Source organism: Gouania willdenowi, chromosome 24 (assembly GCF_900634775.1).
Source record: "Gouania willdenowi chromosome 24, fGouWil2.1, whole genome shotgun sequence".
In the NCBI taxonomy this organism is placed as follows: Eukaryota; Metazoa; Chordata; class Actinopteri; order Blenniiformes; family Gobiesocidae; genus Gouania; species Gouania willdenowi.
The window spans coordinates 7,209,712-7,233,105 of NC_041066.1; the positions used below are offsets into that span (position 1 = coordinate 7,209,712).

The 23,394-nt window shown below is 36.9% G+C and overlaps 1 protein-coding gene across 1 annotated transcript; it reads left to right on the forward strand.

The window, feature by feature from the left end:
* The first annotated feature begins 6,494 nt into the window (after nucleotides 1–6,494).
* Nucleotides 6,495–22,510, forward strand: fntb (farnesyltransferase, CAAX box, subunit beta). Its single transcript, XM_028439277.1, has 12 exons — nucleotides 6,495–6,677; nucleotides 8,229–8,293; nucleotides 10,432–10,504; nucleotides 10,735–10,826; nucleotides 13,652–13,798; nucleotides 17,888–17,971; nucleotides 18,114–18,200; nucleotides 18,269–18,398; nucleotides 19,865–19,997; nucleotides 20,791–20,902; nucleotides 20,982–21,096; nucleotides 22,145–22,510. The coding sequence occupies exons 1-12, from the start codon at nucleotides 6,585–6,587 to the stop codon at nucleotides 22,265–22,267; spliced, it is 1,254 nt and encodes a 417-aa protein (XP_028295078.1). The 5' UTR covers nucleotides 6,495–6,584; the 3' UTR covers nucleotides 22,268–22,510.
* Nucleotides 22,511–23,394: the final 884 nt, after the last annotated feature.

Genomic DNA, 23,394 nt, shown 5'->3' on the forward strand with positions numbered 1-23,394 from the left:
ACGGCCTCACAGCGACGCTTCCTGTGGGGGCTTTCAAAATAAAACCTACACGCGCCTGTGGGTCCGGGTAAAATCCGGAATTCCGTGCCACACACACACAGACAGACAGAGGTTCTTTGCTTTTATAAACTTGTTTTCTCACATGATTTCTTAGATGTCAGTATGTAGACATGTCATTGTTGTTGCCAGCTTGTGTAAGTAAGTAAGTAAGTAAGTAAGTAAGTAAGTAAGTAGTTGTGGTAAAAGTACAAGTGCAACACAATAGAATAATAAAACAAGAGTGCATAAACATCATAAGAACAGCAACATTAAAGGATAAATAAAAATTTAAATCCAGTTAACGAAAAGCTTTTCTGTAAAGTGTAGTCTTTAGCAGTTTTTTAAAACTGTACTTTGCAAATAAAACATATCTGATTCTGATTCTGATCCTCTTTGTCTAAGGTGTCAGGTGGGATTTTGTGATCACCATACATTACAGGTGGGAACCTCTGGGTACCTCACAATACGATATGCGATACAAAGCTCACGATAACGATTATTTCACGATATGACAATACTGCAATTATAGATATATTGGGCAGAAATCAATCTACGATAATCAATGACATAACAAGGAAAATAAAAAGATTAAGTGAAAAAACACAATTTTTATTTTACATCTCTGAAAGACAATAAATTGAAAAAGTGTCCTATGAACAGTGACACTATTTCAGTGCAACATTTCTGTAAATAAGTGTCAACATACCAATGTAAACGAATGAGTATCTCCAATAGTGCTTTCTGTAAACAAATAATACGGTCTTTCTTACCAGTAAATGGTTCTGGGGACCATTTATTACGTGCACCACCCGCCCCCCTCCCATTCTGACTTAAACTTAATCAATAAACCTGATCAGATTCAGTAAATCATTGATCCTTGACGGGAATTTGCAATTGGGTGACAGTGAGCTCTGTTCTCATATATCTTTATATGACATATAAATAATTTAAAAGGACAGTCAGAAAAATCCATGTCACTACAATATATATATATATATATATATCCCTTTTAATTGTATCTTACTTTATTTTTGACATACATTTTTGTAAAATTATGGGTTTTGTATTTATCAGTATCTATTTTTGTTTTCTTACAGGAGTTGAAAACTAATATTTTATGAAATAATTCATTCATATTTCTAAAAAACGGAATAAAAAAATGTGGAAAACAATATAAAACTACAAAAAAAAATATATATATATATAATTTTTATTTATTTTTCACTACTTTGTATGCACTCATTTCATAATACAGAGGCAAACTCTATACCTAAAATTTTGTTTGAAATATTTCGCTAATAAATATTTCATGAGTAATATAGTTGTCTTTGTCACATTTTATTTGGCATTAGTAAATAAATATGCACATTTACAGATATTGTACATGATATGGGTGATAACACGTGTTATAAAGGCTAATATACCAGTAGGTGAGAGCTGTGCATGAGAACAGACAAAAGGGTGTTGATGCTAATGTACAATATGGATTGACTAAGGAGCCACTTGGGTGTCAGTTTACTGATGGGATTAAGTTAGTGTTATAAAGGCTATTGTGCACAATAGACCCATTTCATGTGACTTATGCATATTAAATTAGGTGCAGACATTCAGTCAATAATGGGACATTTTACTCCAACAAATGTATAACATTACTGGTATTTTGTGAACAGGACACATGTGGTTGAATATTAGATAACCCTGAAAAATAAGGAAATGGGTCATTGTACTGCTGCTAATAATGCAATGAGCCAGAAATAAAAAAAACATTTAAACATTGGGAGAGAAAATAAGAGAGCACACTACTTAATTTTACTTTTCTTCTTGGCAGTACCAATGTTTAGTATATGATGTTCCTGGTAGTCCTGCACAACCATAATGAAACCATCTATTACAGCGAGTGTCACCACATTGCACCGTGTCCTCAAACATTTCTGGCAAGTAGCATTTTCGATCTGAAAAAAAATTTCAACATTTACAACGGCTTTATATGTTAACTTCTTTTGTCTATCAGTTAGTTTTTTGTGAGTGCATTGTTTAGGGAAAGGTGGAAACTTCATTTTATCAAAACAGTCAACAAGGTGTGCCCGTAATGCTCCTTCATGGAAGCACAGGTGTCTTGTTCCAATATATTGATCGCAACAATATTCAACAGCAAATGCAATCGCAAATAAACCACAGTTTCCAGATAGTTGTGACTGTTGTGGGACTTTGGATATTTGAACTTGTAGGGGATTGCTTTCTGTTTGACCATATAATGATGCCAGCTGAATTTTGACTGAATTACATATTGAAACAGAAGCACCGCTATCCATTATGTATACCTCTTCTTCATCTTTAATTTTGGCGGAAGTTAACCAGTGGTTAATTCTGTCATGGTGAATCTGAACTCATTGTGCATTGCATTTACTAAACCTTTGTCCAAAACTCTGCTTGCCATTGTCTTGTTGGGGAGCCAAAATAGAGCTTTGTTTATCAATAATGTTATGTAATTGATTTTTGTAACAATCGAATGGCAGCATCAATATGTATTGTGTCTACCCATTGTTTGGGGTTTAGTATGCTATCTCTATCTTCTAAACGTAAGTTCAGATCCTTTTGCCAAAATGCAATATTTTCATCAGATTCTAAAGAACAGGCGGATAATTCTTGAATATCGTCAAGGTTACTGTCTTACCAGCTACTGTTTAATTTAACAAAGTCGTCATTTTCAAAATACATTGTTTTCTGTGTAGTGCTTTTTGTTTCAGGTTCCTTTGTATAGATTTGACTGGGGTTTGGTGATGCTATATTGAAATCACTTAACTCTTTATGTTGGTTAAAGCTGAGGTCATAGGGAGTGGGGCTTGTGTGTGGCGCTGCACATTTCCGTTCATGTATCATCAATGCTAAGGGAATTACAGGGGATTTTGTGAAAACAATATGTCAGAAAACAAGTGGAGTCACATAAAAATCACCTACATTAAAGGTTGTATCACATGAACAATACAGTTGAAAATCAGACCTCGCCTGGATTAATTCATTGAATTCCTTTAAGAGCTCTGGTATACCCAGGGTCAGTTTTCATTTCAGACAAAATCTTTTAAATCATGGGCCAAAAGCATGAGGTTATAATAGTCATCCTGCATTAGCTTACGCTGTCGCCTGAGTGCCCTATGTTTGTTTTTAATTTGCTCTATAATACGTGCTTTCAATACCTGCTCCTGCTTGTTAGAACAAGGGACATTACCTAAGTTATGATGTGTTGCAATAACTCCATCCATTTCTTTATTGACTATGTTTTGTAAAACTGAAGGGCAGGTGCGAATATATTCCTTTTTCATCACCTAAATAACGTATCAAGACTTTATGGGGATTTTCTATCAAACACCAAACTATACGCCTGAAAGAACCGTCCTTTGTCAATTTATGGTAATATTTTTTAACGACAGGTCTAGCTTTGGGGTGGAGGGATGTACCATTGTTAACAAGCCATTTATACCCATCACACATCCAATCTTTCATTTTGTTATCATCCACACCAGAATAGACTAAATACATTTCACCCCCCTTAGGTTTCAATGGTAGACAACAGGAGGAACCCAAAGATGCATTATTCAAAATGGCTAAAGCATCATGAAAACTCAATGTAGCATCATCTTTCCCTAAAGGTACAGCATCTGGTGTTTGTCCATCATCATTCCCAGCCCCACCTATCCTTAAAGTGTCTGTGGACACGTGTAGAAAAGGAGATGGACAAGAGGTGCTGGTAGAAGTTGGAGGTGATGGAGTTGTAGCAGGTGAAGAAGTTGAAGGAGCATAGTTGGGAGCAAAGATAGAACTTGCACAATAGGCAGAGCATCTCTCAGAGGTGGTCGGGCAGCAGAACAATTTGTAGGAGGAGGATTGGTAGGGGCCTTAGTAGTAGGTGCCTGAGTAGCAGGGGCCTGAGTAGTAGGTGCCTTAGTAGTAGGTGCCTTAGTAGTAAGTGCCTGAGTAGTAGGGGCCTGAGTAGTAGGTGCCTGAGTAGTAGGGGCCTGAGTAGTAGGTGCCTGAGTAGTAGGTGCCTTAGTAGTAAGTGCCTGAGTAGTAGGGGCCTGAGTAGTAGGTGCCTGAGTAGTAGGGGCCTGAGTAGTAAGTGCCTGAGTCGTAGGGGCCTTAGTAGTAGGTGCCTGAGTAGTAGGAGCCTGAGTAGTAGGAGCCTGAGTAGTAGGAGCCTGAGTAGTATAGGTGCCTGAGTAGTAGGAGCCTGAGTAGTAGGTACCTGAGTAGTAGGTACCTGAGTAGTAGGGGCCTGAGTAGCAGGGGTGCACAAAATAAACGGTCCCCGGAACCATTTCATCATTAAAAAAATAAATAAATCAATAAAAAACTATCATCATAATGTATGGTGGCCACAAAATTCCACCTGACATCTTGGACAAAGACGATCCGAATCAGGATCAGATATGTTTTATTTGCAAAGTACAGTTTTAAGACAGCACAAGGAATTTCACCTGGTAGTTGATGCGCGGAACAAAAAAAAAAAACAAAACAAAGAAACAAGCTTGGTGCCCTAGGCAAAATTATTTAAAAAGGTTTTCACGTAAATAAATACATATCTTACATAGAAACTCTTTAATATGAAAAATATTCAAAATCAATAAAAAAAAAGTTTTCAAGTAATAAATACTTAACTAGAACATCAAAACAGTATACTGTAATACAAAAAAAAATCATTTCAAGAAAAGAGGTTTTCAAGTAATAAATGCTTAACTGGAACATCTCAACAACAGGGGCTAGTGTCATGTACTGTATTGAGTGCGCATCGTACTGAGATTGTACATGCTCCCTTTATGAGCATGCTCACACATGACATGACAACGGCTTTAGGTCATTCAGATAAAATTGTTGTTTTTTTTTCAAGTGTATACACAGTGTGTAGTGTGCACATTATTTATTTTAAATATCAAGACAAAACAATGCAATTCTGCGACACAAAAAACCATAGAAAAAAAAATACAATCTATTTTAAAATTTAGAATTATACACTTTAATACAGTACATCTACAGGTATAGTGCAAATGTCTCAAGGGGACAATGACAAAAATGGTGCAAAATCCAAAGGCAATGCAAAACAGTGCAATCAAAAGTTAAAATAAGATATAAAAGTTTCAGTACAAGGACATTTCTACGTTCCTGTTTGGTTTCACGTTTGTTACAATTTTTTTAATTAATATAAAAATAAATAAAAAAATTGGGGGATGCAATTTCACGCACTTTCAGCAGATAGCGCCCTCGGCGGCTGCCTGTGTTGCCTGTGTTGCTAAATAATAAGGAAGGCAAGCAGTAACTTAAAAAGGTCGGAAATGTTTACGTTTCAAGATGCAATACTTAGTTACTCTTTATTTAATTGTTTTATTTTCTACATTTCATACAAAATTCCCATGTTGCTATTTTGCTAGCCAAAACAAACAACTTTTAACTAATTGTAAAACATTTAAAATTTGTAAAATCCACCTTGATTATTAAGTGTTTCTTACCCTTCCTTAGGGAAAACTGGTGATGGGCACAATTATGCTATAAAATAAATTCATTTATTTAATTGCAATAACAAAACATGCATTGCTGTCTTAAAAAGAGTGCACTTCTTGTAGTGTTGACCTTTGACAGCATGTGCAGACAAAGTGAGAAATTTTTTATATATATATATATATATATTTAAAAAATATATATATTTTTTAAATATATATATTTAAAAAAATATATATTTTTTAAATATATATATATATATATATATATATATATATATATATATATATATATATATATATATATATATATATATATATATATATATATATATATATATATAGTGATCTCTGCAGACATAACTATTGACAGTATTCACCATTAAATGGAAACGTATACACCAAATCTGCAGCATTCAAGAACACAATGTTTCCGTGAAAATAAACATTTCAAGATGGTTATTTATTTATTTTATTTTTTTTAAAAGCAGCAGCAGTATTTAACTTTACTAAGTAATATCTACATCTGTCGTCTGTATTTATGTATCTTTGTGAGTATGAGTTTGAATCCTGGAAAGTAAATCATAATTTATATGGAGCTCATTGGTAACTAGAGCTCCTGATGGGCTCTTCACATGGTCCATGTGGGCTACCTGGTATAAAATAAAAGCTTTATCAAAATGTCTTTTCTTTGAAAAATGAAATTTAAAAAAAAATGAATTAAATTCAAAATTTAAAAAAAAAAAATAAAAATCTCAGGCTTTAATTATAGCTACATTTATGAACTCTAAAACTGAGAAAATAACCAGCATTCGATGTAGTTTTGTTATTTTGCAAAAGCATGCATTTACAAAGACAATATATTTTTGCCGTAATGCATCTTTTACTGTTTATCAATGAAGGCCCTGCGAGGAAATTTGGTGCATCGCACTTTCCGTAGTTTAATTCCTTCCACTAAAATCGCGACAGGAAACGGAAATGGAATAGAAACTTGCCAAAACAAAGGTGCAGGCAGACATTAATATCGGACTGACGGCTATCCTCACCTCCACCATCAGCATGGACGGAACCCCACTGCGGTGCTTCAGAGAAGAACAAACCGCGGAGAGGTTCGTGGATGACGGCGTGGAGACGGTGACTTCGTTGGAGCAGGTGAACCGAGCCGACATTAGCTTCTTTATGCTAACCCGGCTAATTATCAGCTAAATAAGCTCAGCTTTAGCTGTGAAGCTAAATTTTCCTCGTCTATGACACTATTATTTACTTGTTCAAAGACACAGTTCGTTTTCAGTTTAATAACATGAAACTTTGCACATTACTGGTTGTTAGCTTTGTGGTTTAGCACCAAGTTTTTACATTTAAGTAGAACTCTTATCTATAAGAAACGCACTCAAAAACTGTGATTTATGCACTTTATAAGGTAAACTTTTCTAGTATCATATTAAACCCTCTTTTACCTTCTCAGATGTATTAATATTGATGGCAAAGATCTAATAAGACGCTGGAAATTGTTTATATTGACAGGACAGCGTCGTGGTTGCTGTATAAAAGTCACATTTTCGCCTCGATAGGCTTAAACTTTTAGAATACTAATAATGAGTAAAACAGCACTTAATTTAGGTTGTTTTTTTTAACTATTTCTTTGCATTTTCCCCAACACCTACTATTAATAAACAAATACCATATTAATTCAGTATATGTGTAATGTGTGATCTTTAGTGTAAGATGTAATTTTTTTGTATTGTTTTAATTTAAGTTAGTTGTAGTGTTTTAAGTGGCTACTGTTGGTTGTGTTGAAAATAATATGTATATATTTTAGCTATGTTTGCTGTGTTCTTTTATTTTTTTGAAACAAAATAAAAGCTGAGTTGACCCTACAGCGTTAAACAAATTATTTTTTTATTGGTCTTAGCAATATTAATACAGAGCTGTACCCTAAGGACCTTTAAAAATAATAATAATAATCTGCTAAATTTAATCAACAATCTTGAATCTCTACATTATTTCTGTGCTTATTCAAACCAGGATTCGTAGAAGAAGTCTCTATAAGAAGGAGCCAAAGTGATTTCAATGCTAACTAAGGAATTTTGTTTTTAAACTGGGAGGAAAACACAGCACAGAATGAGTTTATCCGTTTCCAATCTGCACAGAGAGACTGGAGCCATGGTCAAATCCAATCTGAATAAAAGCACTGACGTTAACTCTAATCCATTTACGGCCCTGCCAGAATATTGAACCCTTTAAGCAGTGATGTTACTGTATCTGCCGCAGCACACGACGGCTACACACATACATACAAAAATTGACATTGATGTTTTCAATATGACAAATTGTATAAAGACGTCAGTTTCTGTGATGGAGCAAAACAAAGTAGAAACGGAGACGATTAAAAAGCTATGTGGACCCCAGAACGAGCAGCTTCTAATGCTGCAAAAGCTGTTGGTCAGTTTAACTAAATCCTTTAAAATCTGTCTGACACTTGGTGTCAGATTAGTGACACGTACGGTAATTCTAAAACCAAACAAAAGTCATTCCACATCAGCTTCATATAGAAACTGCTTTGGACTCCAGTCACTATAGAGAAGAGTCGACTTGGAACATTTAGAATTTAGTTCTTTTTTTTTTTAATCTATAATTCACATATAATGGACGATGTTGTTCATGTTCATATTTATATCTTTGTCTTCACTCTGTATCTTCTAGAAAAAGGTGGAGCGCAGCATTGAGGAAGTCATCAGTGTTTATAAGCAACTACACAGCTTACCGCAGTAAGTATTTACAAACCGACTGATCTCTGCATGCTGTAATGAAAGCAATGGAAAAGGATCAGTGTGGGATATATCATATATTACACATTTAATCGCTTTTTTTCACTTTTGCATCATAATTTACCCCACATTCAATACCAGCACCAAGTTAATCTTACTTTTATTACTCAATTTGTAGTGTGGAGTGTCAGAAAAGTCTTGATCAAGGTAAACGGAGAAACAGAGAACAATAAGTCTGACTAAAAACTGACCCATTTACTAATAACCAATGGGTTGTATCAATTTTAACCTTAAACATAAGAATATTCTACATTTTATTAAATAAATAAAAGAAGACCCTTAAAAATAACCTCAATATATCTAATAAAAACAATATATATTATATTGAATATTTTATATATATGCAGGCTGATATAATCACCATTAAATATGAGTGTTCTGTAAGGGTGTAAAAAAAGAAAAAGAAAGCACAATTCTGCGATATATCACAATATTTCACTGCGCAATTATTGTATCAATCCAAAAAATGTCCAAAATGTCAATTTTTTCATTAACTTTTTTAACAAAAAAAACATTTAATTGCACTAACGTATGCATAGCACATAAACGCCCGGTCACTAGGTGTCAGTGAACCAAATGAGATTTTGTTAAACTACTTCACTCCTCAATGCATTTTAACTTGGAAGTTGATTACACTTTATTTTCATAAAACATACTGGGCACTTTGATAGATGTACGTGGTTACTTTTTTTAATATTTTTAAAAAATTAAAGAACTTAACAGAATTAGAAAAAAAACTCGAAATAAATTGTATTTCAAACCATTTCGTACTGTAAAATGTGTAATTATTGATATCACGATGCATATCGTATCGTGACATGTAAATTGTAGCGTCAGATTCATGGCAATGCACATTATTAGTGTTTCATGTAAAATGAAGTCCCACCTGCTGAGCTTTTCTCCTTCTCATCTGTGCTTACATTATTTTAATTTTACATGTGATATCCAGAAGATGAAATGATACACTTATAAATACTGTATATACGTGTGTGTGCGTGTGCGCGTGTGTCTGTTCACCATTAAACATTGAACTCTTAGCTTTGTTGCTATGGCTGCTTAAGATAAATGCACTTCTTAACGTGCAATGTTTGCTAATAGAAGGTGCACAGCGAGGCCTAACAGTCGTTATGGAAATGTCACATTTATCAGCCTCAGTGTCATCACTTTTTAATGAGGCGGCTCATCCTGATCATGGCAACACAGCCGAGAAAGACTAAACCCTTAAACAGATCATTATAATATCCATTTCACTTTAAAGGGAACGCATATTTGTTCATGTGTTACTGGTCCTTAAAAAAGGAAAAGTATGTAATATTTACTATAATAAAGGTGTATGATTTTCACTATCACTATAATATACATGTATAATATTCACTATAATATAAGTGTGTAATATTTAGTGGCCTAAACCACGGCTGTGGCTCCTTCTGCTTGACTTCAGCTTGAGATTATAGGTTATTATAGGTTTAGTAGCAGTGAGCTGTGATCTCTGCAGCTGTTCTTTCTAAACCTGGTAGAGGACTCTGACTAATTAACTCTGACTGATTAACTCTGACTAATTAACTCTGACTAATTAATTCTGACTGATTAACTCTGACTAACTCTGTGTTGGAAGAAGAGTCGTAACCAGGTGAGCAATTTATAAAGGAAGAGCATCGGGAGCGTCATTTGTCTTTGACTTGCACACAAACGGTCGTACACCACAGGTCATAATGCACTGGTCACCCGTCCATTACACACATTATTTCTTTCTTTTTTTTTTGCCACATACAACACAAAGACAGACAATTACAGAAAAGAAGAAGGAAAATCTTACACAAATCTTAACACATTATAATACAATAAGTTTGTGTGATATTATCATAATAATGATAATAAAGGTATTGTGGTATTAGTGAGTGAGGGAAGAAGATAATAACAAGTTAATAATAGACAAATACGTGGGGGAAAGGAATGATATATATGCAAAATAGGTCTAACAAAATTGAGAGAAGAGAGGAAAGAAGAAAAAAAACATGCATTATTTCTAATGCTCAGCCCATTTCTAAGAGGTCCTCCTGTCCTTGTTTTGTCCCCAGGCCAACGTTGCTGAGGGAACAGCACTACCAATATCTGAAGAAGGGCTTAAGACACCTATCAGATGCTTATGAGGTACAGTAAATCTGTTACGTGGCGTGCAGCAGGTGCCGAGTGTGTGCTTTTCTGTTTCATAACCGTCCTGAGTGACATATGAATAACGTTGAATCATCTTAACAATGACAGTAAATCCATTGGATTCACTTGATGCTTGTAAAAGTCATTGATTTGAGTTCCTGTAATTCCCTCCTCTGCCTGATGGCGGTGTCCTTCCCTCTCCTGTTTACTGTGTGTGTGTGTAACAGTGTCTGGATGCGAGCAGACCTTGGCTTTGCTTCTGGATTCTTCACAGTCTCGAGCTGCTGGAGGAGCCCATTCCTGCTGCTGTGGCCTCAGAGTGAGACCCTCACACACATTCATACCATAGCTGCTGTCTTTGCATACTTCTAATGGCCACTGCTAACACCTTAGCCACCGCATTACAACAGCAGCATGAGGAAAAAAGGAGGGCTAGGACCATACATTAACACAAGTTCTGATGTAATTTTTTGTTCTAGTTTGTTCCCAGTGATATTACGTCACTACGGGACATTCAGTTTTATCGGGATTCAGATCTTTGCGCGTAAACCCCAAAATAAACATCCACAATTGTTTTGTCTACAGGACTCCACATCCCACAATGCAATGCACAAAACCTTTACAACGTCAATGAGGGTGTTTACTAGGGGTGAGTATTGGCAAAGATGTTGCAATACGATCCGTATCGCGATTTTCTACCCAGTTTATATCAAAATGAAAGGTAGAGATGAAAAATCAAGTTGCTGTATATGTTGATCAGAAGATATTGATCATTCAGAGGACAAATTGAGTCAAAACTATTTGCTTCAAAACATTCTATTTATTATTTATTATTAGTGTTTTTGCGCATTTTCACTGAAAAAAAAGAAAAAAAAGTGTTACACACTGCCATCATAAAATAAAGTGCAACAAGTTTCTTTTCACTGAAACTACTGTGTAGAAATCTCAAAGTAACCATGACAACATAATGACTGCATTGTAACAACTGTAAGTGAGAACATTAAGGATAAATCACCCTGAGTTACTGATAATGCACAAAAATAAGAAAAAATATAATTTCTCCTATTGTGTCAGTTTAAACACTGATCTTAACAGATTATATAAAAATAAAATACCTGTACATACATAAATATTGCAGGCATTACACACTGCATCATAAAATCAAGTGCATCAAATAACCATTGGAACACATTGAATGCATTGTGACCACCACTGAAATATTGCACAAATACACAAAAATATTGATTAAAAAAATGAAAAATAAAATTATTATTTTTTAAATAAAAAAAAACACAATTTTTTTAAATTAAAAAACCGGGATATTTCGTGAAATTTTTTTTTTTTTCACACCCCTAGTGTTTACAGTGAAGATCAAAACAAAGTTTCAATCAGAAATTCCAACCTTTTCAATCTTTTTTGAGCAAATGATGTTTGATGAAGTATGAGACCTACTACACTGTCTGTATCTGATAGAAAATGATCGTCTCCAGCAGCTTTAAAAACTCCTCCTACTTTGTGTACCATATTTTTAGTTTTACTAAAACTTGTTCCCTTTAAATATGATTCAATCAACCCACTGCCAGTCTGAAGTAACGCTCACTGAACTCAGCCAGGAAACCAACCAACACTCTTCTGACTACATAAAATCTGTCCACTCTGGATGTTGAACAAAGCAGCTCCACACACTGCTTCATCTATCAACCAGGCTGCGGAGCCAAGGCTAATGATGGCTTTGCTTCCAACTCATGGTGCTCATTGTCTTTGTAGTTTAGTGACTCCTCTCCATGGAGGAGGATGAAAAGGTCGTACGTGTGAGAAGAAGTTTTTGTGGATACTGGCGGGAAAAAACAGAAAGTTAAGGCCAGGATGTGACACATGAGCTCAAGGGATCCTTAAAAAGTCTTAAAGGGCATTATGTTCATGAATCTAAAAATAAGGCCTTAAAGGTAGGGTAGGTCATTTTCTTCAGATACATTTTTTAAAGTTTTTGGTTGAAATTGTCTTTATGTCCTGACAGGAAAAAAAAGGAACAAAGAAAATCTGTCAACTGTAGCAGCTGTAAACCTGTATAAACTTTGATTAATGAAAAAAGACGGTTCGGTTTTTTTTAACCAATCACGTCTCCCTGCTCGTTCTCGATCCCTCGCGTGCACGAGCCCACACTCAAAGCGCGTCACCGGCGACAGAGATAAACCAGTTTTTAGTCGCGTTTTTTAAACATATAATGATAAAGTTTACTTACCACTGAATGAGACATGAGACGATGTGGTTTCTACACAATACAAGCGATGAGCTGAGGTCTGTTTCTGGAGCAGCCGTGCTCATGCATGTGAGTGAGGGGCGTGGCTTTAGAAGGAGCACAGAGGGGAGGCGCAGGATGCATTCAAAATCATGCTAGCTTTCGAAAAATTACCTACCCTGCCTTTAATTGTCATTAAAATGTCAAATTTTTAACATGTAATAAGTATGAGTTTATGATTGTAATTAGTCTCACATTTCAAAATAAATGGTAACATTGGTTTTTATTTATTTATTTATAATTAATTGTAACATTGCAGAATCATGACAGTGGAACCAACTACAAAACAGTGACGTGGTTGCAGCGGGACTCAGATGCACGTCATCCCACAACAGTGGGAAATGTAAATTTAAATTGTCCAATTAAGATTTTTTGTAATGGTTTATATTTTTGTATTTTTGTTGTTGTTTTATAGATTTCCGGATATTTTTGCAGTCGTCTTGTGTATTTTTAGAGTGATTTTGATTTATTTTAGTCTCTCTTTTTGTGTATTTTACTGTAATTACTAGACACTGGAAAAAATTTACCCTAACCCTATGTACGGTAATCGTTTTTTTCTTTTCCCATAGTGTTTACTGTGAAGTTTGTCTTAAATTTAATTTCAAATGGCAATATAAAGTCTTGAATTTAATTTGACTGAAGCCGCAGGAACCCTGGCTTGCATAGAAGTCCTGATATTGTTTAATTTTATCGTATTCGTATAAAATCCTGGAGGACGGAAGTGGTTTTATTCTTCCCAAACTCAACAACTTTAACTCTTTTTGCTGCTCTTCATTGTATCAATAATCCGTCTCTCAGAGCTGTTTGAATGACACGTTTCTAACTTGTGTATTCTTCTTCTCCAGTGTGTGTCAGTTTCTGGCACGCTGTCAAAGCCCCACGGGGGGTTTCGCTGGTGGACCGGGTCAACACGCCCACCTGGCACCGACCTACGCTGCAGTCAACGCGCTGTGCATCATCGGAACAGAAGAGGCTTATGATATCATCGACAGGTACTGTCCTCCTGCCATGTTTACTTTCTCCATCCAAAGAATTACAGTTGAGGAAAGCTGCAGTGAGAGCAGACTCACTGGTCCTTTTCAGTGTTGGGGTGTTTTACACCAGACTGGGAGGAATGGTTTTGGGCGTCGGGTAGGTTGAAGTCTCTGTCTTTTACAGAGAGAGAGACAATCCCTGTGTTGGAAATGGCACTTTAACCTACTATGCACTACAAACTCAATGAGTATATACTGTCTGCTATAAAGTATGATTAGGATGATGAGCGTTCCCACAGAAGTATACTTCCAAGTTTCCCAAGATGAATTTTGAACCTACAACGGCAAAAACCTAAAGCACACTGACGCTAAATATCTGATTCACCAACTTTTAAAGTTCTGAAAGCATTTTTTAAAGGAGCATACGGTAGGATTTGTAAAAAAATAAACAAACATATTAAGTCTTTTAATGCTAATGGTTGATGAAGTGTTCAAAACCAAAGAAAATGAGCCCACACACATTTCTCCCTTTTGCCTTGAACAGATTGTGTGATACATTTTGTACTGCTGTTCTGGGTAGAAATTTCCCACGCAGTTCTGCAGACGTGTAGTCAAATGAAGCTGGTGCGTGTTCTCGACGGCTTGGAGAGGCGTCCCGATACCGGAAATAAAAAAGAATGAGAAGAAGACGGCTTGGAGACTGAAAGAAGACTAGCACAGTGGACTAAACTACTGTTTGGTTCCACAGATGAATGCAGAGGCATGGGCACAGGTTTTGCAGTAAACAGTCACATGAACGGCGAGTAAATAAATAACGGTGTCACTGTTGGAGTGTGGATCAGGCCGCATTTTCTCATCCGAGTCCGACCCAACAGTAAAAACCTCATTTTTTTCCTCAAAGAAATTACAAATTTTTTGTTTGTTTGTTTAAATTGTAAGCACCAATTATATTAACAGACAACTGTTAATGTCAACATCAGACCAGCGCACGGGTAACAAGCGAAAATGAAACACAAGCAAAGACCCATCGGATCTATTTCCATAATCCATGTATCAAAGATAAGGATAATCCATGTTATTGTTCAGAAAAAGTTATGTTTGAATGGTGTATTATTTTATAATTGTCCTCCTCTGCTCCATTCTCCCTCCACCGTGAATCCTGCTCTCACTGTTACAGATAAAGTTGCATTCTTCAGGGCTACAACTGCTGCAGCAGGAAAGGAAGAACACTGCGTGCAAACGACACTATGTGACCCAACCCGACCACCAGTTCTAAATATTTGTCCGAACCCGACCCGTTCGTGCCGTAGTGTCCCATCGGACTTGGGTCGGGTATCCATCCTCTAGTCACAGTATCAGCTGTGCTCCGGTGCTAAAAAGTTGATGGTTGATGACTGCAGTTACCCTAACCACCGTGGTGTCACTATGGAGTTTGATTTCTAGATCCTGCTCCTTTAAGAGAGAAAGTGACCCAAATGATCCATAAAACTCACGTATACAGTGGTATGAAAAAGTTTGGGCACCCTTGTAAATGTTCATGATTTTCCTTAATAAATAATTGGTTGTTTGGATAACAAATTCCAGTTAAATTTATCATATAGGAGACAAACACAGTGATATTTGAGAAGTGAAATAAAGTTTATTCGATTTACAGAAAGTGTGCTAGAATTATTTAAACAGAATTAGGCATGTGCATAAGTTTAGGCACCACAAAAGAAAAACAATACTTAATATTTTGTAGATCCTCCTTTTTCTGAAATAACAGCCTCCAAACGCTTCCTATAGCTTCCAATTAGGGTCTGGATTCTGGTGGGAGGTATTTTGGACCATTCTTCTCTGCAGATCATCTCTAGTTCAGTCAGGTTTGATGGTTTCCGAGCATGGACCGCCCGTTTTAAAGCACACCATACATTTTCAATAATATTCAGGTCTGGGGACTGAGACGGCCATTCCAGGATGTTGTACTTGTTCCTCTGCATGAATGCCTTAGTAGATTTTGAGCAGTGTTTAGGATCATTGTCTTGTTGAAAGATCCAGCCCCGGCGCAACTTCAACTTTGTCACTGATTCCTGGACATTGTTCTCCAGAATCTGCTGATATTGAGAGGAATCCATGCGCCCCTCAACTTTAACAAGATTCCCAGTGCCTGCACTGGACACACAGCCCCACAGCATGATGGAACCACCACCAAACTTTACTGTAGGTAGCAAGTGCTTTTCTTGGAATGCTGTGTTCTTTTTCCGCCATGCATAACGCCCCTGGTTATGCCCAAATAACTCTATTTTAGTTTCATCAGTCCACAGCACCTTGTTCCAAAATGAAGCTGGCTTGTCCAAATGTGCTTTAGCATACCTCAAGCGACCCCGTTTGTAGCGTGTGCAGAGAAAAGGCTTTTTCCGCATTACTCTTCCATACAGCATCTCCTTGTGTAAAGTGCGCTGAATAGTGGAACGATGCACAGTGACACCATCTGCAGCAAGCTGATGTTGTAGGTCTTTGGAGCTGGTCTGCGGGTTGACTGTGACTGTTCTCACCATCCTGCGCCGCTGCCTTTCGGAGATCTTTCTTGGTCTTCCACTTCGGGCCTTAACTAGAACTGTGCCTGTGGGTCTTCCAATTCCTCACAATGTTCCTCACAGTTGAAACTGAAAGCTTAAATCGCTGGGATAGCTTTTTGTATCCCTCCCCTAAACCATGATGTTGAATAATCTTTGTTTTCAGGTCATTTGAGAGGTGTTTTGAGGCTCCCATGTTGCCACTAATCAGAGAAGATGCAAAGAGGAAACACCTAGAATTTTCCTACTTAAATACCCTGACTCATGATTGGATTCACCTGTGTATGGAGATCAAGGATCACTGAGGTTACCAAAACAATTTTGAGTTCCAATAATTAGTGCTAAGAGTATTAAAATCAATAAGATGCAAGGGTGCCTACATTTATGCACATGCCTAATTTTGTTTAAATAATTCTAGCACACTTTCTGTAAATCATATAAACTTTATTTCACTTCTCAAATATCACTGTGTTTGTTTCCTATATGATATATTTAACTGGAATTTGTTATCCAAACAACCAATTATTTATTAAGGAATATCATGAACATTTACAAGGGTGCCCAAACTTTTTCATACCACTGTACATATTTAATTTCGACATTTCCGAGAGTCCATATTGTCCACCATTTACTACTGGCAAAACTTCCTGTTAACTTCAAAACAAGAGCCCTATTTACAAAAGAGTTAAAAAAAAAACTAATGGAAGACAAAAAGAGATGTTTTTGTTTTGAAAAGGTGATGTTTGATTATTAGCTTCAAGCTGGTCCCAGGATGATTTTACGTTCCGGTTGCAATGCATCATGGGGCGATTGTATGCACAGTGTGCCCACTGTGTATACTTAGAATATGTCCCGATATACATATCCTGGTATATCTTGTGTACTCAACCTTTCCATATTATCTAATGTGAGTGCACGACATACTTCTTTTAATATCAGATTTAGTATGAGTAGTACGTTAGCATAACATTTTGAACACGGCTAATGTCAAGCTCTAGAAAAGTAGATGAGTTGAAAGAGATCAGGATAGTTCAACAGTCTGAAAAGGAACGGTTTTCTACTTACTGTTAGGAGAGTTTGACACATTAAGCAACATTAAAAACACCCTTTGACCTCAGCTTTGATATTTGCACCTTTCATCATCAAAGTGTCTCCCAAACTCTCTCTCATCACCCACACCCCACTGCCTTTGATCTTATTTGGTTTCTAAGCTTATTTTCGCTACAGGCCAAATTAATCATTTAAATTTTTAGGCTTTTAATTATGTTTTAAAGTCAGTATTATCACTTTTAATCCATTTTATACTTTACTGGCTCTCCATTGAATTTATTTAATTTTCTAGTTCTGTATTTATATTGATTTTTGCCATCTGTCCGTTCTTGTAAAGCACTTTGGGCTACATGTCCTATAAATAAAGTTGAGTTAAACATTTGAATTGATCAAAGTCAGAGTCCTGTTTTGCCACTGTGAGGCCGATCTGAACAGCATTTGTAAATGAGGCTTTAATTCTTCTCTCCTTTGATCTCATCCACACGTGTCCTTTGTTGTTTAGGGAGAAGCTCTTAGACTTCCTTTGGTCAGTGAAGCAGCCCGACGGCTCGTTTGTGATGCACATCGGAGGCGAAGTGGACGTCAGGTGGGAGTTCAAACTAGATCTGTTCATACAACAATTCAAATATTAGAATTTCATCTATTTGTGTGATCATAATTAAAATATCTGTTATACTTCTGCAAATATTTGAGTTAAGGGACTTAAATTCTTTAGTTTTATTTTTTAGGAGTGCGTACTGTGCGGCGTCCGTAGCGTCGCTCACAAACATCATCACCCCCCAGCTGTTTCAGGACACTATCACCTGGATCCTCAGGTAGAAGAATGCATAGTCAGCGTATGGTAGCTGCTCAGCTGGCTGCAGTGACTCTGCTCTGCCTGTAGGTGTCAGAACTGGGAGGGTGGTCTGAGTGGGGTGCCAGGTCTGGAGGCCCACGGCGGCTACACGTTCTGTGGCACCGCCGCCCTCGTCATCCTGGGGAAAGAACATATGCTGGATCTCAAAGCTTTACTGGTGAGCTACAATCAGGCGGCTACGCTAACAGTCACAGCCACACAAATAGCAACGTGTGTAGGAGTGTGTGATGCTCAGAAACGCTACCAAAAGGAACCTCAGCTTGTCAATAAGATTTAATCCTAAATAATCTTAAACAGTTGTAGATAAATTAAGCTAATGTTACAAAAACAAACTCATTAAATCAATTAATGCTCAGGATTACACACGAGAAACTCAATAATGTGATTTTTAAATGTTCCATGGCTTCTCCTGAGCTTCAATAGGAAAAAAATCGTACTGAAAATTCTCAAATAATTCATAACGACAAAGAATTTCAAAAATATGTTTTCGACACATGAAATGTTGGAAAACTGTGTTATTTGTTGAAGATTAGTAAATAATCCCATCCTTAATGACATTATGTAATACAAACCATTTTCATGCCTCTTTATGGATCCTTATTCTGTTTCTTGCAGCTTTTCATTTCTATTTTGTTTAGTTTTTTAAGCTAAAAACTTGAAAAAAAATGTTATCCTTCAATTCAAATCACAGGTTTTTCTCCTTTCAACTGGAGGCTAAACCAGCAGCAACCCTTCACCACCTAAAAGCTCCATATTCATAATCCTCAATCCTAAGAATGGCCCCAGTTATGGTGGTGTTGTAGCTCTGTTGACCTTTTTGTCATTTAGTGACAATGTGTTATAGGTTTAGTATATTACGGTCATTGCATCGTTATCCCCATCATCATCACTTGTGAGTGTGACATTTAGTTTTTTTTAAAAAAATCATGAGGTTAAAAAACTAAGTGTCACATTTTAAGAAGATGACCAGTTGATTCATGACAGTCAACTCTGAGCAGACTGAAATTGTCAGATTTGCAGGCCTACTGTATTTCTATTCCTTTAATGTGAGTACACTAGTTTACAGGCTTATTACCGCCCCCTGCTATAGATTAGGCTCCACTGTGAGTTATTGTTTTCGAATGGCAGAGAAGAATCCTCAAAACTGTTATATTAGAACATGTTAGAACAGGAATTTCCCCCCCCCCCCCCCACCTCAGGGCTCTGTTTCCCAGTTCATCTGAGCTCACACTCTGAGATGTCCTAGTGAACACTGATGTTAAAGACGTCTGGTTCATCTGAGGTTGTAAGACAACACCCGGGTTAAGAATATCCACAGCTGTTCAACTCACCTGCTCTACCTGATTTAACCCTCAGGTCATGTGGGATCAGCCCCTCCCCCCCCCCCCCCCCCCCCCCACCCCCCCCCCCCCTCCCTCTGGTACACAATGTTCTCTAGTGCTGATTGTCCTGTCGGAGCCTGAACATCACAACTTATCATGTGTTCAGATTTAAGACAATTCATGTATTTTTTGCTTCACACTGAACATTTGGACTCAAAAAGCTCCAAGTTTCCACTCAGGTGTTCACACTGAGCTCCATGATATCATTATGTTTTCCTGACCATGTGTTTGTGTGTTCCAGCGGTGGGTGGTCAGCAGGCAGATGCGATTGGAGGGGGGATTCCAGGGCCGCTGTAATAAGCTGGTAGATGGATGCTACTCTTTCTGGCAAGCTGGACTCTTGCCTTTACTGCACAGAGCTTTATTTAAAGAAGGTAACGGTCATTACCTTCAGATCACATATTTCTTTGTGAAACAAACGTGTAAACTGGGACACGTTCTGTCGTCTTTTCACTGAAACTATGAAGCTACATCTAAGAAAGTGTTAGAAATTGCACACTCCGTACCATCCAATACAAACTCAATGAGTATATACTGTCCACTATATACTATTAGTATGATGACCGTTCCCACTGAAGTATACTTCCAAGTTTCCCATGATGCATTTCAAACCTACAACGATAAAAACCATTAGCACACTGAGGCTAAATATCTCTGTAGATTCTCCACCTTTAAAAGTTCTGAGAACATTTTAATGAGAAGTGACCAAGTAGAATATCAACATGTGCTTATTATTATTACATAAAACTCATGTATACACATTTTGGAAGACAAGAAGAGATGCTTTTGATTTGAAAAAGGAATGTTTGACTCTTAGCTTGAAGCCAGTCCCAGGTTTTACATTTCGCTCGTAATGCGTCTGTTGACTATGACTAGTACCCACCGTGTATACTTAAAAAATGTCCCTATATAGTATACATCCAGGTATTTCTCACATACTCAACCTTTTATCTAATGTGAACGCACTACATACTCATTTTGACATCAGACTTTGTATGAATAGTATGTTAATGACAATTACAACACAGTCCATCACTCATTTTAAGTTTTTTTTTTTTTGTTGTTTGTTTCATTTGCAGCATTTTTTTTAACATGCTCTGGAGGTTAAACCTTTTAAATGACACAATGTGAGAGGAATGACGGGCTGTGATTGGATGGTGTTTGCAGGTGAGTCGGAGCTGAGTCGGCAGCACTGGATGTTTGAGCAGCAGGCGTTGCAGGAGTACATCCTGCTGTGCTGTCAGAACCCGACGGGAGGTCTGCTGGACAAGCCCGGCAAGTCAGTGTCCACACACACACACACACGGAGCTCATCATCGAACCAGTGCTTTGCAATTCATGTGTTTGTTTGTCTCCAGGTCCAGGGACTTCTACCACACGTGTTATTGTCTGAGCGGCCTCTCCATAGCTCAGCACTTTGGGAACATGGACCTGCATCATGAGATGGTCCTCGGCAGGGAGGAGAACCGACTGGTGAGCAGTGGTGGAGCACTAAAGAACCAGAACGTAGACGTCAGAAAACTATTTTACCATCGTTAATGATTGGTCACGTTTACATCCTGACTTACATACGTTCACACGCTAAAGGTGACAAAGCTGTACAAGTAAAGATTAGTTTCATTGGACACTTTGATCCCTGACGTCGACCCAAAACTAACGGACAACTCAGATCTGATCCACAGCTTGGAATTTAAGCATTAAATACACACATCTTATTAACTGTAGATGAAAATAATACATTTGTTTTGACCAGACAAACAATTATTGCGTGGAATCACAGACTCTCATTTACAATATTTTTTTGGACTAAAAGGAACCCCAGTGTGTTTAAGTTTAAGGTAAACATTCAACTTGTAATTTGACACCAGCCTCACTTAAAGCTGCCTGATACTAATAAACTCATTAAAGGATCATAAAGCTGAAGTGAGTCACTTAAAATCACGGGAACATTTACCACCAAAGCTTGAAAATATCAAATATGTTTTATTTAAAGTGAGGTTACGAGTCGTTAAAAGGCTTTTTTTTATTAATAAGTTTCAGTAAAATGAAAGGAAAACTTACATGACAAATGTTTGGCATCAGTTCACGGTTTATTTACAGACTAATGAAAAGCTCTGATTAGAAACGTAAATATTAATAACCTGCTATGATTATGCTTAAAGAGAAATTTAGGATTTAAGTTCCTTTCTAGACATTTTAGGTAAGAAAAAAATGGATTTAGTTTGTTTTCATATTTCTGAAAAGGTTTGCCATTATGTCACTAAATAATCTGAAAATAACGTCAGTTAAAGCAGTAGTGAAACCTGAGGAGAAGAAAAGAGGGCGGGGCAACTGTGTGCTCTCATACAAACACTTTTGCTGTAAAACACAAAAACATTTATTTTTTAGATGTTTGTTTTTGAAAATCAAACCATTTCGGAAACAAAATTTTTTCCATACATTAATTTTTTTTTTTACTTCTCCAGATCTGTAAATTCTATACTGTAGGAATCCTGATTTCAACATTTTCCTCAACTTTCAGGCCCCGACTCATCCAGTGTACAACATCTGTCCAGAGCGAGTGGCTCAGGCTCTGCAGCATTTCCACCGTCTGTCGGTTCCTGAGGACACCAAGCATCCAGACTCTGCTGCCTCCGTCTCCTAAAGTAACCCTCAGTGGGACGTTACTGTAATGTGGAGGGACCAGCTGTGGAGGTCACACCAGTGGTTGAGGGGACACGGGCGAGCCCAGGATCTGCAGAACGTTGGACCTTTGTAGAAATGTCTACTCAAAGTAAAGCTTACCAGTTAGAGTGGGCATCTTCACTGATATTTTTTTATTTTTATTTGCTTGAACTGCTTCATGTTTCCAACCTCTGAAATAAAACTGGATCTTTATACAGTTTCACTATAAACCTGCTGTTAATTATTGCAGTTGTAGTTTCATTATGCTGATACATTCTACATTTCACTGGATGATCTTATCGATGTCATTAACTGAAGTGATTTAAAGCATGCAACATCACGCTCTCATTGGATCAGAATCCAGGGCCAAACCATGACAAACATTCCCACATATGGAGAACCAGGCTGGCCTCACAGATAAAACAACTGTTGGGTAGTTTAAGCCAAAAACACAGAAATGATCCATCACGCTACGGACAGTGAGCAGTACGAGGAAACAAGCGTCGCTGAGCATTAGCCACTCATTAATTAAAGTAGCTTCAGAGCCTGAATGTTGAAATGCAGGGTGTGAATAAAGAGGGTAAATATGGACGTACTTCCTGTTGGTGTTGAACTATTGTTTCCACGGTGACAGGAAGGCGCAGCACCGGAGCTTTGTCAGATTTTATGAGGCTGACACTACAGTTAATCCATATTCAAATAAAACTATTGTGCAAATCAATGTTGAGCCATGGTTTAAAAACAAAGTGATGTCACTTGTCTGGTTAGAATTTCTCTAAAACTAATTCACCTTCAGTTAAGCCAGTGTTTTTCAACCGAAAATGAAACTTTGTAGCCTATATTAACAATATGCAGACATTCATATCAAAGTGTCTTAAATAGGAATAAAATAAACACAACGAAAAATGTTTTTTTAATATTTCTTCTAATAAAAAGTGTAATTAACAATCTGCAGTCATTCAAGTGTCTAATAGGAACCAAATGAACATATCTATTTTTCACATTTCCTTTTTCAAATAAAAAGTGTGACTATCTTATCTTAATATTTAGATATATAAATATATTATTAGTATATAATAGTTATATAATTACATTTCATTCTGTAAT